Raw genomic sequence first — 15,329 nt, 5'->3', positions numbered from 1 at the left:
CAGACTCAATAACTTACTAATAATTTTTACGAAATGGAAAAATACGGTACTCATAATCACTTAAAAGTTCAGTCAGTATTTCAACAAAGTTGCTAATTTATGTTAATAATTTATTATAAAAACCAACTAAGGGTAATCTAATTCTGTTACCACAGAGTTCAGATAATTGCTATTGACAAGTTTGGATCATTTGATGAAAAAAAAAAAAGAAGTTCTAACAGTTATTGTGAAAAACTAATCTTTTCTAAGACCAAAATATTACATGCTCATCAGACTGCTGAAATGATCTAGGGTTGCTGTACAGATCGAAGACTGTGGGTAGGAGAGTGAGGACAATATACCCACTTTCAGTCTAGGGGCAGGATCATGCATATTAGAACACCAAGTCACTGTAACACAGCCATAGCATTTCAAGTACATTATAGAATTTTCATCAACCGGATTTTTAAAATTTCAAGTAGAAAAAACTAATTCTGAAATATGATGCTCTGATCAACTTCAATATTCAAGAAGTTCAGTCCCCATTCAGAAACAGATAAACAGGATATTTATTAAATGAGTTAAGACAAATAAACTTTACAAATAGACAAATAATAAAAGGCTCAGTGGCTAAAAGAGATGGTAAGCATCATTGAAAGAAATCAACACCATCACGGTATCTCAGTTGGCTTACACGTGTAAAAAGAAATTTTCAAAGAGCAATTTCACAGAAATGAAGCCAGTTTTTTTTTTCTTATAAACAAATCACCATTTCTTGGTTCAAAACTGACATCTGTTATGAAAATTACCATATCACATATTTGTAAGATGACAAGGAGTAACTCATCTTCAAAGTGCAAGTAAGTCTATTTACAACCACAAAAAAGGCAATGATGAGGAGAAAAGGATTTTTAAAAAATATACAAAGATTAAAAACATTTGGGATGCAAAATTAAACAATTTTTTGGTTAGAGGATAAAAGAGAAAAAGTGATTGAATTACAGATGCTGATTTCAGCTATACATACTATATCATGGGGTCCAAGATCTTTAACAGCTTGCTTGCATTTTTTTCTACTTACATAATGCTCTGGAAATTTCTGGTAGAAATTACAGTGTCTCAAAGAGAGAAATACACACTAAGCATGTCTTGCTACTACTTCATGGACGTCGTAAGACCCGTTTATGGATTAGAGTTGGTGTAAAAAGCCATTGCCTTGAGTTGAAAAATGAATACTGTAAAAGCTCGATACAAACCCTCCAAAGCACATGCACGTCTAAATCTTTTGGAAATTACATTCATATTTAAGCATAACCAAAATAAAAAAGAAAACTGAAAACATTTCCCTTTTCTCTATTCCCTATGCCTTGTAGGCTTCTCCAGTTGCTAGGGTCAACTTTTAGAGTTGAAAGGGTTCTTCAAGATAGTCTAGTCCACCACCCTCATGAAGGGTAAATGATTTTTCCAAGGTCATGCAGCACGTTAATGGCAAAACCAAGACTAGAAACCAGGTCATGACTCCTAGCCTCGTATGCTTTCGAGCATATCATGCTACCTCTTTTTACAGTATGATTTGCTCTAAATACCTGATGAATAAATGTACAATTACCAACGCTGACAGAGCCCATGTGTTCCTAAGACTTGCAGAGGATTACTGCAAAGGATCGATGGAGAGAAAAAGATCTTCCCCCACCCACCAAAAATATCAAGCACCATCGACTGAACGTTTCTCTGCTAGGTCAGCGTGCTCAGGTGTCGTAGTCCGCGTAAACTTCATGTCAGCCTGAGGAGCGTATGCCTGGTGAAATCTGGGCCCTACACATTGCCAGTTCCTAAAAGGTAAAGACAGGGCAAAAAAGGGGAGAAGTTCGACAAAAGAAAGAAACAAAGACTTAAATAATCCAAATCGCTTAGAGATGGGCATTCCGAAAGCATACGGCTAATTATTATATCTAAATGTACGTATTTTAGGACCGTTTCCACCTTTTCATAGGATCTCATTTTACCTAATTTGTTATTCGGCCACTTACAAATTAAAATAAATGTTATCAAAGATAATGGTGATTATTATTTTTTAGACTGTGAGACTATTTTAGACAAACCAAATTCTGTGAAGAATATGTCAAATGGTGAAATTGCAACGATTTTCTTAATGTGATTCTATTGGGTTTACCCCCGGGGGATTAAAGCGGTACCTCATGGGGCTGTTACCATCTTGAAACTTATTCCAATGGTGGTTAAAGAGAACAGACTGATGTACCGTATATGCAGAATTAAGTAAAGAAGCTGAAATTTCTTTTTTAAAAAAAACATTGCCGTGTATTTATTTAATAAAAGGGCATATTTATGTTTACAAACAAGTTTCAAAAACAAAAGGAAAACATGTATGCTTCTACCTGTTAACCTTTTTCAAAATGCCAACAGCCCTCATGCTGTATGGAGGTTTCTAAGGATTTATTAGAAAAATCAATACAGTTCACTCACAGTTCACCAAGACATCACTGAGCTAACATGTTTAGACAAAAACAAAAAGGACTAAGGTTCTCTTGTAGTTTGATAGTTTGATTTAATTTGATTTGCCTGAAATAACAAAAGCATTTCAAGCATCTTTCATTATGTAGTTGATGTCCCACATTAAACAGTCTACTAAATTCTGAACAAAGGTTATTAGCAAGTTTTCAAAAATTTTAAAAATTAAACAGTTGTTTCAAAACCATTAAGTAGTAAATGTATTTAAGAAACTAATTAGGACAGATGCCATAACTTCATTAAACACCACTGCTCATGTTTTTTTGTTTTGTTTTGTTTTTTGTTTTTTTTTTTTAAACAAAGCATTAGTGTTATCTATTTGGCTATTAGTATTAGCAATTTATCTACAGTATTTAACAAGGTAAATTGTAGGCAAAAATTTAGTACAGTTTCAATAGAAACACCCCTTTTTGTTTTCCTGAAAATACAGCAGTATTTGAAGGACTAATTTTTCTCTGCATCAGTTATAAGGAAGCTTCCCATCTATGAACAGGAACAAAAAAAGTATCTACAAACCTTGTAAACAGATCTGTATCATTTATAAACATAAATAATCCAAATTATTAACAGCCAACAGCAGAAATTAAAGTATCAATTCAATGATCCAGGGCTCTTCGCTTGCTTGCCCAGCTGTCCTCCTCCCCCTCTCCCATCAAGGACTGAGATAAACTACAGCTCCGCTAATACACTGTTCAGGACCATTCTTAGTACTACTGATGATCCACAGGTCAGCATACGCTGAGTTACTGTTTATCTGTCAGTTCATTTCTCCCACCCCCCAAAAAGCACCCTCAGTCTGGCAGAAAGCTTTGCTTTTTTTTTTTTTTAAAAAAATAAATCTACATTCGTACAAGTGTGTCTTCTGTTGAAGTCCAAAGACAAGAATATGATCTTGTCCATCACAATATGTGAAAAGACCCAGTTTCAATTTGTTTCTTTACAATGCAGCTAGTGTGTTAACATTCGGCTTACAATCAGAGTGATGTTTCCAAACTATGTAGTGGGCTTCCTGGGGATGAAGAGGTAGCAGACTTGTTCATTTCTATTGTAAGGTGAATCCCGCTGTCCACAGCGTTGTTATTTTTGTTGGGAGAGGGGGGAGGGCTGGAGTTACGTTTCGTAGGAGCGTCATCTTCAGCATCAGTGTCATCAATAAGGGGGATGTGAGGCTCTGAATCTTCTATCCTAAACTCAGGATGTGTCATAAAGTTGTGAATCGAACTTCTTGATTCCGGTTTCTCTAACCCTTCATACAAAGAACTACGAAATGCATTCACCACTCGAATCTGTAAATATCAGAAAACACAGAAAGATGTCAGTATACTGTTAGCTTAATTTTAAAATGGTTCACTTATGAGTTTGAATCCACAAACAGCTAGGTATGAGTGAATCATATTTGCATGTAATGCAGTGGAACTTGCAATACACTGTAAAAAAAATGAATATTTTTAGTAGGACACTACAGAACAAAACCACATACTCTAAGAATTAGGAGTTATAGAATTCAAAGTAATACTGAAAAAAATCTCATTGTCACTGGCTAAAAATTTAATAGCCATTTTCTAGGACATTTTTCCCTAAGAAAACAAAAACAAACAAACAAAACAAAAACTTAATCATACACAAGCTTTAGCTGATTTTTAAAATAAAAAAATGTAATTTTTGAAAACAATTCAAATAAGTTAAACAAAGTCAAGCACAGAGGGTTACTATTTATCATGCTAGGAATTAGGGTGTCACCAACTATGAAAAAGCCAAGCAAATATAAGCTGAATGCCACAATGAACTCACATCTACCCCACTATTCCCTTGATTAAAAAATAAAAAAAGACAAAACCCAAATAAATATCTATAAAATGCCATTAAACAGCTATAAATATTTGAGTATATGCCACTTGTCTATAAAGCATTAGTGTTTTTCTCTATAACACATTACAACTTAAATCACTTTATATACTAGGAAGTATATCATTCACTGGGAAGAACAGATTTAAAACAAAAAACCCAAACCCTCTGGGATTCTTCTGTCAACAATTTCGCAAAACACAAGGTTTTTTGGTATTTTTGCCCTTAAACATACAGCCCAACAAATCACCCCCCTATACAGAAATCTGCTGTATAGATGAAAAGAGGTTAATGGGTAATGAACGCAAAAACACTGCTGCACACATTGACATTAGGTCTTATTAACCCAGTGTCGTACAGACTTTCAAAACAAAAAAGGGGACAAAATCCAGATAGTTGAGCATCTACTCGATATCAATTCAAACATAGTATCTGCTTCTGCATTGATTCTAATGAATCCTGTTTAGTAATGAAGATACCATTTATCATACTGTTAAGAGAAATCACGAATACTGACATTACAGGAAAAAAGAGTCACCGAAATCATCTCGTACAACAATGATAATGAAAAAATTAATAAATCTTCAAATGGAAATCTGAATGTATTTTTAAAAAAGGTAACATTCATGCCCATTTCTTTAACTGTATACATCTAAGATGTGCAAGCTGATGATCTGGTACACACATACACACTGTGAAATAATCATGACAGTCAAGCTAATTAACATAACGCATCACCACGCACTGTCACATTTGCGTGTGTGTGGTAAGAATAGTTAGGATTCTACCCTCTTAGCAAATTTCAGGTATATAAGTACAGTACTGTTACCTAAAGTCATCATGCTATGCATTACACCTCCAGAACTTCTTGCATTAACTGAAACTTTGTACCCCTTCACAAACATTTCCCTATTTCTCCCTACCCCTAACCACCATTCTACTCTCCATTCTAGGAGTCTATTTTAGACTCCCACTTCTGGGAATTTATCCAGAGGATTAAAATCAGGATCTTGAAGAGATACCTGCACTCCTTTATTCCTTCCGGCATTATAAATAGCCAAGATATGGAAACGAGGTTAATAGTCCACTGACAGATGAACAAAGAAAATGTGGCATATATACATACGAGGAATTTTTTTAAAATTTTTATTTATTTGTCAGAGACAGAGCACACCAGCAGGGAGAACAGCACAGAGGGAGAAGCAGGCTCTCCACTGCGCAAAGAGCCTGATGCGGGATTTGATCCCAGGACCCTGGGGATCACAACCTGGGCCGAAGGCAGATGCTTAACCGACTGAGCCACCCAGGTGTCTCTGCATACAAGGAAATATTATTCAGCCTTAAGAAGAAGGGAATTCTGCCATTTGCAACAACATATGCTCAGTTCTGATGAAAGCTGATTAAAATCTCTCTCCTCAAAGCTGTCTTCCTGCACTTACCAAGCCCTGCCTGCTGTAGGCTGCTTTACTTCTGGCTCACTTAGCTCTGTAAGAGTATAGCATGGTGAAGTCAGGAAGACACAGGTTAAAGGTCTGGGTGTGAATTCCAGCTCTGCCACCTGCTAGCTGAGGAACCCTAGACAAACCAATCTCCTCAACTATAAACTGGGAAATCACAGTGGTGCCTGCCTTATAGGATTGTTATGCGAGATTCATTAGTGAGTTAATACATGTGCAAACTTAAAACAGTGTTAGTTCACAAGTATCAATGTCATGCCAGGGCTTGTCACACTTTAATGTGCATGCAAAGCACCTGGGGATCTTGTTAAACTGCAGATTCTGAGTCAGGAGGGGCCTTCAGTGGATCTGATATTTAATGTAAAGTCTGGAACACAATTATACAGAAATACAGTAAAGATAGCATACCGAAGGTCATATGACAACCTCCAAATGAAGAGTCAATTATTCAAAATTTTGCTGAAATAAAAATGAATACACACCACCCACGATATACATCTGTCTAGAAAGTTTAACATGAAACTAATCATGAGGAAACAAGTAGACAGATCCATAAAGTAAAATGAGACAACTGGCCTGTTTTTTTTGTTTGTTTTGGAAGTCAACGTCATAACATAATAAATAACTGTAGCAAAAATGGATCAAAAATGCTATAATACAGGACATTTTGGGGGCAACTGGAGAACCAAATAGGGACTGTATACAATAGAATATCAATATTAAACTTCTTGGATGTGATGATACGGTATGATTATATAGGAAACTTATTTTTAGGAGGTACGTGAAGTATTAAGAGATGAAATGTCAGGATATTCGTCACTTTCAAATGGAAAAGAAAAAATGTATATACTAATATAAACATATAGAGAGAGATAAAGCAGACATCATAAACTATTAAGAAGTGGTAAATCCAGGTGAAGGGTATTCTCATTTGCATCCTTCTTACAGGATACAGAGAGCCTCCTATCCCTACCTGCCACTCCAGACTCATCAACACCTGACGTTTTATTACTTTTAGTACCTGTCACTGAGGCCTGCTTTCCTCAACTGGTAAACTTCTATCAAAGGTCAGCTTGAGAGTTACTTCCTTTGGATAATTTTTCCTGACTTCCCAGAGTGGGTTAAGGACTCTGTTGTAATATCCCATGCTTCGTTACCATGTATAAATTTGCAACTACTTGTTTGTTTCCTGAACTAGACTGCAAAGTCTGGAGCTTCTAGCACAGTCCTGGCATACGGAAGGTCTTCCTCAAGTGTTTACAGATCGCTACTAAAGAAACATTAATTAATATAGGAGATGAAAGGATGAGTGGTAATAAGACCTCAAGAGCCAGGAATGATGCAAAATCCACAGATACAGGGAGGAAGGGATGTAACTGACATTAGCTGTCCTAGGTATAATGCCAGGCAATTTACATACACCATTTCATTTAGGTAGGTGCAGAACCAGGGTAATTTTTAAATGAAAGATTCCTATCTGTCCATGTATGTAAATTTAACATCCTGTCTAACTTAACAAGAGTTGTTTTGTCCTTACAGTACTTGTTTACTCTTCGCTCTATATCATGCTGCCTCTGCTTATTAGCCGTGGACAAGTCATTTATACTTCAAGTCAGTTTTCACACCTGCAAAATGGGATACTTCCTGTTCTGCCTGTTTTACAACACTGTCAAAAATGACAAATGAAAATTACTTAAGCAAACAGTGAACAAACAGGCACTGAGTAAACTGTCCTCCTTAAAATAGCACTGTTTTCTTCTTCAGTTCATCCTCTCTCCAGCTTTCTCATGTTGCCTAGTCCTTAACTGGAAGAGGACCAAATGGGTAAGATGGGTCTCTGCCCAAATATAAGATTAAGCACAGGTATTCCAGCCGATTTCAGGGATGGGCTGAATGATGGGGTGGGTTTATATCGTTAGTACCTCCGATATTCTGAGAGTCCACCATGAAATCAAGACTGTAACGTACAGTAAGGATGACAAGAGGTTAAAAGGCTTTTGGGGAATTTACCATTTACTAAAAACCTGAAAGAAAATGTATTATTCTAGCCAATTAATAGAAATTACGACATGTAATGGTGTAAGAACTAATCAATGGTACACTTTCCCTACTTCCCTGGAAAACTTAATAGAACATTTCTTATTGAGGATGCAATTTTACACTCATTATAGAAATGGAAAAAAAAAAAACCATAAATACCACAGAACTTTGAAGCTTACACAGGGACCCCTTCTCAAAAATAAATAAGTAAATAAATAAATTCGAAGCAAGGCCACAAAATCTAGGCTAAGAAGGCAAACAACTGGCTATATACTAAGCTCTTTTCTTCATGGTACAAACTTAACTTTGCCAACTGAACAAGATAAACGTCAAAATGTTAGATTCGTTTTCAGCTTTAAAAATGTAATTTCTTGGTTCTGTTAGATCAGTTTCAAATCACATGCTTTTGGAAACCATGCACTATGAACATGTTTAAAGGCATATACTCAAAAATTTATAGTAGTTTCACAGATTCTAAGCTACAATTTTATTCCCCGTATTAGCTATCAGAGTTAGCACAGAGACAAGCTCACGTATCTCCTATCTAATCTTTGGTTGCAATTGTTCCACCTGTTATCTAGCCCTCTAAGAAATAAAACAACAACAACGACAACACTTTGAGGTCTCAATCCACTTTACGAAAAGAAAGCTTTATGAAAAGCCTGAACAATGAATTTAAACATTAAGGAGAAAATGAGAAACGTTAGGTGTGTGAAGTAGGAAATGTTAATTTCATGCACTTAGGAACACACACTCACACCCCACAGTAGTAGAAGCAGTAGAAGAGGAAAACACTACATGTGTAGGGGTAGAAATATTTGTTACATCATGATGCTGGCTGGCGATGGAGGGTTGCCGCCTTAGAGCCCCCTGAATGGAACTTCCACTCTGGAAAGCATTCACTACATCCATCTGCAAGGAATCAGAGATTGTGACAGCTTGCTCAGCAAGAGAGAGAGAGAACAAGAGAAAGGACCATTCCATCTATCAACATACAAAAAGTAAAGAAAAAGGCACTTTTTACAGAGCAGATAAATAGGCAAGAGTAGCATTTTGAGATGAAGGGGGGGAAAGCTAGGAAAAAAGGAGCTGAGGGGCATATAGACATTCCTTCACCATCAGTTAAAACCTTCACTCATTCCAGGCACCGGTATTATTTTTCAAAAGAGTAAGTTTTGTGGGTTGGGAAGGCTAGAAAGGAAGTTAAGGAGCGCATTCAAACCTCCTGCCCAGGTCCCAGAGCCCTCGGCAACCCCCCCCCCATCACGGCTCCTACCTCTCTAGCAGGTGCATACCTGCGTTTGGATTCTGTTCAGACCTCTAAACCACAAGATCTGGCCGCGGCGCAGCTCCCTCTCCGCATGGTCAATCTCCTCCACGTCCTCCGCGAGCTCCTCCTCCGGGATCTCCTCCTTTTGTGTTCCGTGACCAGCTTCTTTTAGGAATTTTAAACGGCTAGTTGGAATTGTTGAAATAAGCTACAACACAGGGGAAAGAGCTTAGAAATAAATCAAAACCGAGTAAAATTAAACCAATCAACTGTCATACAAAAGGTAAGGAGTCACGAGTGTGCCCAACTATTGTCACCAACGAAGCAATGAGATCCTGTCCGTCAGGCTTCCTTTCTCAGAACAACAACAACAACAACAACAACAACAAAAATATGCTCTTTCCTTAGCTACAGAAAATATTTTAAGTTTGAATGGTAAAAAAGTTCTCCTGAGGGGAAATAACCTGATTACGGCTTTCATATTTTAAGTAAGACATTCAAGACCGTAAAGTACACAAACGTGCTCTGATAAGACATATTAACTTAAACTCACACTAATTACATTTATTTAAAATAAAACAAAAATGGCAGGTGGTCTTATTGGATGCAAAACAAGTTCAAGTTTCATTAGTGCTGGAAGAGTTCAATGAGAAAAAACATACCAAAATCCAAAAAATCGTCAAGGTTAAACTGAAAATAGTTTTTCGTTTATTAAATGTATTTATTTTTACAAAATGAAACTCTTTAAAACTGGATTAATACTGCCTGATTATGACACCAAACAGGAACAGATGCCCCAGGAAACACAAAGAGGACAAAAAAATAGGAATAAATATGTATTAAACTACAAGTGTTAACAGCCGTTCCTTCTGGAAGTCAGGCTTATAAAGGAGGAAACAAGCATGCGGTCAGTCAGAACTGCTTAAGGATCTTCTAGTCCAACCACCTCATTTCACAGAGGTGGGACAGGTCTGACAACCGAAATCAGTGCTCCTTCTACCAGGGCACACGTAAAATCAATAGAGAAAGTCAACCAAAGCCAGGAGCTGGTCCTCGTTGGGTATGTTGGCTGTACTGAATTTCCTCTTCCTGAAATTAGCCAGATGGTCTGGGAGGTTGTGGGGTTCTATTTTGCCTATGAGGGAACATCAGGAAATAACTAGAATGGTAATCAATAAAGAAACGTGGCCCGAGTATGGATCCTAATACTTAAAAGAAGATCTGTATTAATGAGTCATGCAACAGGAGTAAGAGAAACCTCAGAACCTAGAAACACAATTAAGAAAAAGGTAAGATAAAGACTGAGTTAAGTTTCAGTAAAACCTGGACTTTTGCTTAGACTAACTTGTAGAACGACAGTACATTAGCTCGCACTGGTTACACATCATAACATATGTTAACTTTCATTCATGAAAATGTTAGTACAGACTATTAGTTACTTTTACAGTAATGGTAACGGACTTAAAATGAACAGTGCACACACCATCACCACTTATCTTTTTAAATTAATGACACGCCTTTGTTAAGTCAGCTGCCTATACCAAACATGAAATCTATCTCATTCTTCAGGCATTGTATTTTATACATACATTGTTAAAGCCAATCATAGAACTGAAAATGTCATTTTGTGGCCCATTTATCCCGGTACCATGATTTTTTATGGAAACATTCTCAAAGTGAACTGAAACTTGAGCTTTTTTTCTTAGCTATACTTTCAATTAAAGTACATAATAAAATGATGAAATGTCTAAAGTACATAATTCTGTAATATTTTTGTAAAAACATTTAATCTGAAAATGCAAAAACAGGTCAAAGAGCAAAAGATACAGATACCAGCGTCTCAACCAGTTAAAAATGTATCCTCTTAATAACTGCTGTAAAACTTGTTTTAAAAAAACAAATTAGAAAACTATGTATGAAATTTAAAGTGTTTTATCACATAGGCATAACCATAACAAACAATAACATGAGAATACTACATTTTAAAAAACCCCCATATCCCTGAACGCCCTTTCTTGACCCAGAATGGCAACGACTTAGAATTGAGTAAGAGAACTGATGAAGGAAAATAAACACTGGAAATTAAAAAAAAAAAAAATCACTTTAGGTTTGAACAAAAAATGATGAGCTTTTTACCTGGCCCCAGAGTAACGTTCCCATTCCTAGGAATATTGACCATAGCCACTGTTCTATTGAAAGTTCTGAACAACTGAAAGGTTTTCCACCAAACTGCACAATTATTATCTGGAGGAATAATCAAGAGTAAATTTATTTAAATCTTTTAAACTTTACATTTCATACAATTCAAAAATTACCCAAATCTGTATCCTTTAAAACTCAAGCTGAAAAACGATTATCCTGGTGTGATGTGTATTATCATATTCACAGCTGAAAATGAGACAAGTGAACACAAACTGACATCTCTGCTCAAAATGTAAAATGCATGTCTATTTCAAGTTTAAATTATCTTCAGTAAAACCAAAAAAAAAAAAAAATTTCTCCTGATCAGGAATATAACTTTACACTGTTTCCAATATGATCCAAGTAACTATATTCCCTTGTATTTAGATCACTCTTTGAGTAATTTATGCCTTTCCAGAAGAGATAGCGTACTTTTGTGGAAAAGACCATATATTATGAAAAGTGAACATAATATTCAATCCTTGTTTTCCTCCTACACAGGTGTTCGTTCTTAGTTCACATTTACATGTCAGGACGAGTATGAACAGTAACAGAAGACAAGGAATTTGCCAAGTTTTATGAGATGCGGTGCTGACTTAGGCGGTACACCCTCACGAATTTGCTCTCCCGTATAAATAGAGAAAAGTCCAATGACCGGCATAAATAAAATCCAGTGCTCATGCTTCTCTCCTGTCTTTCAAGGACCTAAAACCGTACATAGGAATATTAGGAATTAAGTATCAATATTCACCTTCTTGTGAGTCTGAAAGGTTTCTCTTTGATATGGCAGTCAGTAGCTGCCCAATACTGAAGTTAAAGAGAATCAATGTGTATTAACATTTTAAAACTTTTTAAGGTATGAACTCTGTTCTTTGTAGCTGTACTAGGTTCAAATTCAAGTGAAATGTATTTGTCAATTCCACTGTTCTTCAAAGTCGAGATTACTTGTACACTTGTACAGATGGAATCCCAACTGTGCTTTCAGTAACCTAACCAGTCAATTGTAACTAATTTGGCAGTCTTGCTTAGATTTTAATAGAGATATTGAACTAAAATAATTTTCTTTGGTAAACCAAGAAAACAAACATGAAAACTCAACATTTATTTCTGTGAACGTTTTCCTTTTTTTTTTTTTTTAATTTAAATTTAAACTTTATATTTTGGTATAATAAGAATGTGAAAGGCATATTAAGATGCTGGGCGAACAATCAATGATTAACATGATTGGATTGATTCAGTTTTGTAAGAAATAATCATCTTTCACTTTACAGTTGGGAGGAATAAAACTGTCTAATGACTTGCAGCATTTACTTCTAAGAACAAGAGACCAAGTTTCCACATACCCTTTAATAGATACCTTAGAGCAACATGCTACTACGGAACCGTGTACCTGCACACATGCATTTCCAAAACGTGTGCTGAGGGAACCCTGAATTAGGTGCTATCTTCTAAAATTTAGAAGTAGCTGCATTAAACAGGGTTCAGCAAATTTCTTAATTCTAGGATTTCCCAAAGCCTTTGAGTTGTTAATTAAAAAAAAAAAAGAAAAAAGAAAGAGAAAAAAGAAAAAGAAAAAGAGAGAGAGAGGAAAAAAAAAGAAAAGCAGCATTTGAGTACTTCCCTTCCAGGGAGTGAGCTCGGAGCTTCAGATGCATGGTCCCTCTTAATGCTTCAGTAATTCTGTGATGTGACCTCGTATTATAATGTCACAGATGAAGAAACTGCAGCTTGTCAGAGTCACACAACTACTAGAGGCAATGGTTTGACCCCATGATGACTGAGTCCTAAGTTTATACTTGTAACTATGATGTTATGTTGCTTTAAGAATCTCCCAGAGGTAGTAAAAGAGGCAGTACTTCCTATACTTATCTGAGGGTGTAAGAGCAAGTGAGGGGACCGATGTTTCATGAAACATTATTTTGAAAACACTGATGCTGTGTTAATTGCTACAAAGTAGAAGAGAGGTAAAATATTTACAAAGAATTAAGGATTATTATGTACTTCATGATCTGTCCAAAAAAAAAAAAAGGTAAGAAGAAAAAACAGCTAATAAGTGAAAGAGACAGAAATTAAATTTAACACAATTTATACCCTTCAGGTACTCCTGCTCTACAATCAAGACTTCAGCTAGACTGCTTTAGAAACAAACAAAATGCGATACGTGTAAATCAAGGGCCATGGTTTCCTACCCAGCTGAAACGGTCTATAGAAGTGCTATTCCAAGCGCTGCTCCGTGATGAGAAGGTACGGAGCAGGTACCAGGGTACAAATCAATGCACGTGTGCACAGCAGAATCACCACTGCTACGACTACACACACACACGCCTCCAGCAACAACACAAAAACCCTCCCCGGAAACAGTGTGACTAATGACGCTGTTGATTTATATCCTGACACGTGCTCCTTATCTCACCGTGGACTCGCAATAAATGGACCAGAAGCTGGTCCACAGACCACACTTGGAGCAGTACTGGCTTATTTATTAGGCACTGAAGAACGATACCTGACATTAAACTGTTTCGGGTGTATCAATCTCTGCTGGGAACCAAGTTACCAGATTTGCTTGATAGAGAGCAGTTAAGTTTTCTGCAGTCTTAGTATATTAAAAAGATAAAATAAATCCAATTTTATAGCAAGTAAAAGCTAAAATTTTAACATGTCATGAACGATGCTTTTTTATAAACCTGAATAAAATATTTCTAGAAATACTTGTTGCAAGTAAGCAACCTTTCTCCTAAAGTTTATGGAAACTGAGAGCTAAAACAGAAACAATGATTACAGAAACAATTAGGTCTAGGGTTTTGGTACCTAGAGTACACTAGCTATGGCTGAATAAGCTGTTTAAAATTCTTCAGTCTTCACTTCGAAACAAGCTCCATCACTGTCTGATTCCTTTGTTGAAAAAGCTCACTGTTTAATTTTACATCTTGTTTTGATGGTACAGGTGACTCCTGAACAACATGACTTGAATTGGGTCCACCTATACATGAATTTTTTTCAGTAAACACCGTACAGTACTGTAAATGTATTTTCTCCTTATGATTTCTTAGTAACATTTTTTTCTCTAGCTTACATTATTGTCAGAATATATATAACATGCAAAATACGTGTGACTATGTCACTGGTAAGGCTTCTGGTCTAGAGTAGGCTATTAGAGTATTGGGGGGAGTTCAAAAGTTATACTCAGATCTTCGGCTGTGCAGGGGTGGGCTGGGGCGGGGAGAGGGTGAAGTTGGTGCCCCTATCTTCTGTGTTGTTCAAGAGTCAACTGTATTACAAAATCAAAAACTGGCATGTACCAACTCAGGAAGCAGCATTCAGAATCACGTGAATTTTAGAATATTCACGTCACGGACTATTATTTTTAATAACATTAACCACAGACATACAATTACTATCAACTGCTTGAAGCCATTAAAGTGATCACTCTAGCTAGACTAGAAACTGGTCAACAGGAAGATTTACCTTAAATAACATTAAAATTATAATAGTTTTGGTAATGATATAGAATGAACAATCAGTAGTGCAATTAAAATAGTACTAGCTGAATGTACTCTGCTCATATGTGGACCTTCAGAATAGAGCGTATTTTCACTTGAGGTATGGTATTTAAAACTCTTTTTTTAGGTGTCATTGAGGCAGCACACAGAAGACCCACACACGTAGCAGTCGAACAATTTCTGGAACAAGCTAACTGTTTATCTAATATCTCCTACATGAGCGTCAAATTTGAAACTATCTTTTCCAATTACCCACCTGTACCACAAAAGTGCCTAAAACAATTGTGCAGAAGATGGCATTATTAAAGATTCCTTCGAACACATTTCTTTCACCGTGAATTTTCCGGGCATTTATTTCGTTGAAAAGTTGCATCAGCACAAAGGTATTAAAAACAATAGTATAATGTTCCGAAGGAGGAGCGTGCAAAGGAGCATTTCTTCCACTATCAATATCAAAAAACTTTTCTCCTGAAAGAATGAAAAAGTATTACTTTGTACTTATCATACAAAATAATTGAACATTTCTAA

At 36.2% G+C, this 15,329-nt stretch overlaps 1 protein-coding gene across 13 annotated transcripts in view; it reads right to left on the bottom strand.

Moving 5' to 3' along the window:
• Positions 1 to 524: 524 nt before the first annotated feature.
• ATP2B1 (ATPase plasma membrane Ca2+ transporting 1) overlaps positions 525 to 15,329 on the bottom strand; it is a 125,351-nt gene continuing 110,546 nt past the window's right edge. For 4 of the 13 annotated variants that reach the window (XM_087868864.1, XM_087868867.1, XM_087868868.1 and 1 more), the window contains 5 exons: positions 15,058 to 15,269; positions 11,257 to 11,364; positions 9,146 to 9,328; positions 8,649 to 8,762; positions 525 to 3,794 (listed from right to left, as the gene is read on the bottom strand). In XM_087868864.1, the coding sequence (XP_087724990.1) occupies positions 3,483 to 3,794; positions 8,649 to 8,762; positions 9,146 to 9,328; positions 11,257 to 11,364; positions 15,058 to 15,269 (929 nt within the window). In that variant the 3' untranslated portion in view covers positions 525 to 3,482. Of the gene's footprint in view, positions 3,795 to 6,105; positions 6,178 to 8,608; positions 8,763 to 9,145; positions 9,329 to 11,256; positions 11,365 to 15,057; positions 15,270 to 15,329 lie in introns of all 13 variants that reach the window. The other 9 variants (XM_087868869.1, XR_015727141.1, XR_006776510.2 and 6 more) reach the window with 9 other exon arrangements.

Source organism: Ursus americanus, chromosome 17 (genome assembly GCF_024610735.1).
Source record: "Ursus americanus isolate L20-20 chromosome 17, mUrsAme1.1.p, whole genome shotgun sequence".
Classification (NCBI taxonomy): domain Eukaryota; kingdom Metazoa; phylum Chordata; class Mammalia; order Carnivora; family Ursidae; genus Ursus; species Ursus americanus.
Note: the sequence above shows the minus strand (reverse complement) of the source record. Positions and strands in the feature narration are given on the sequence as shown.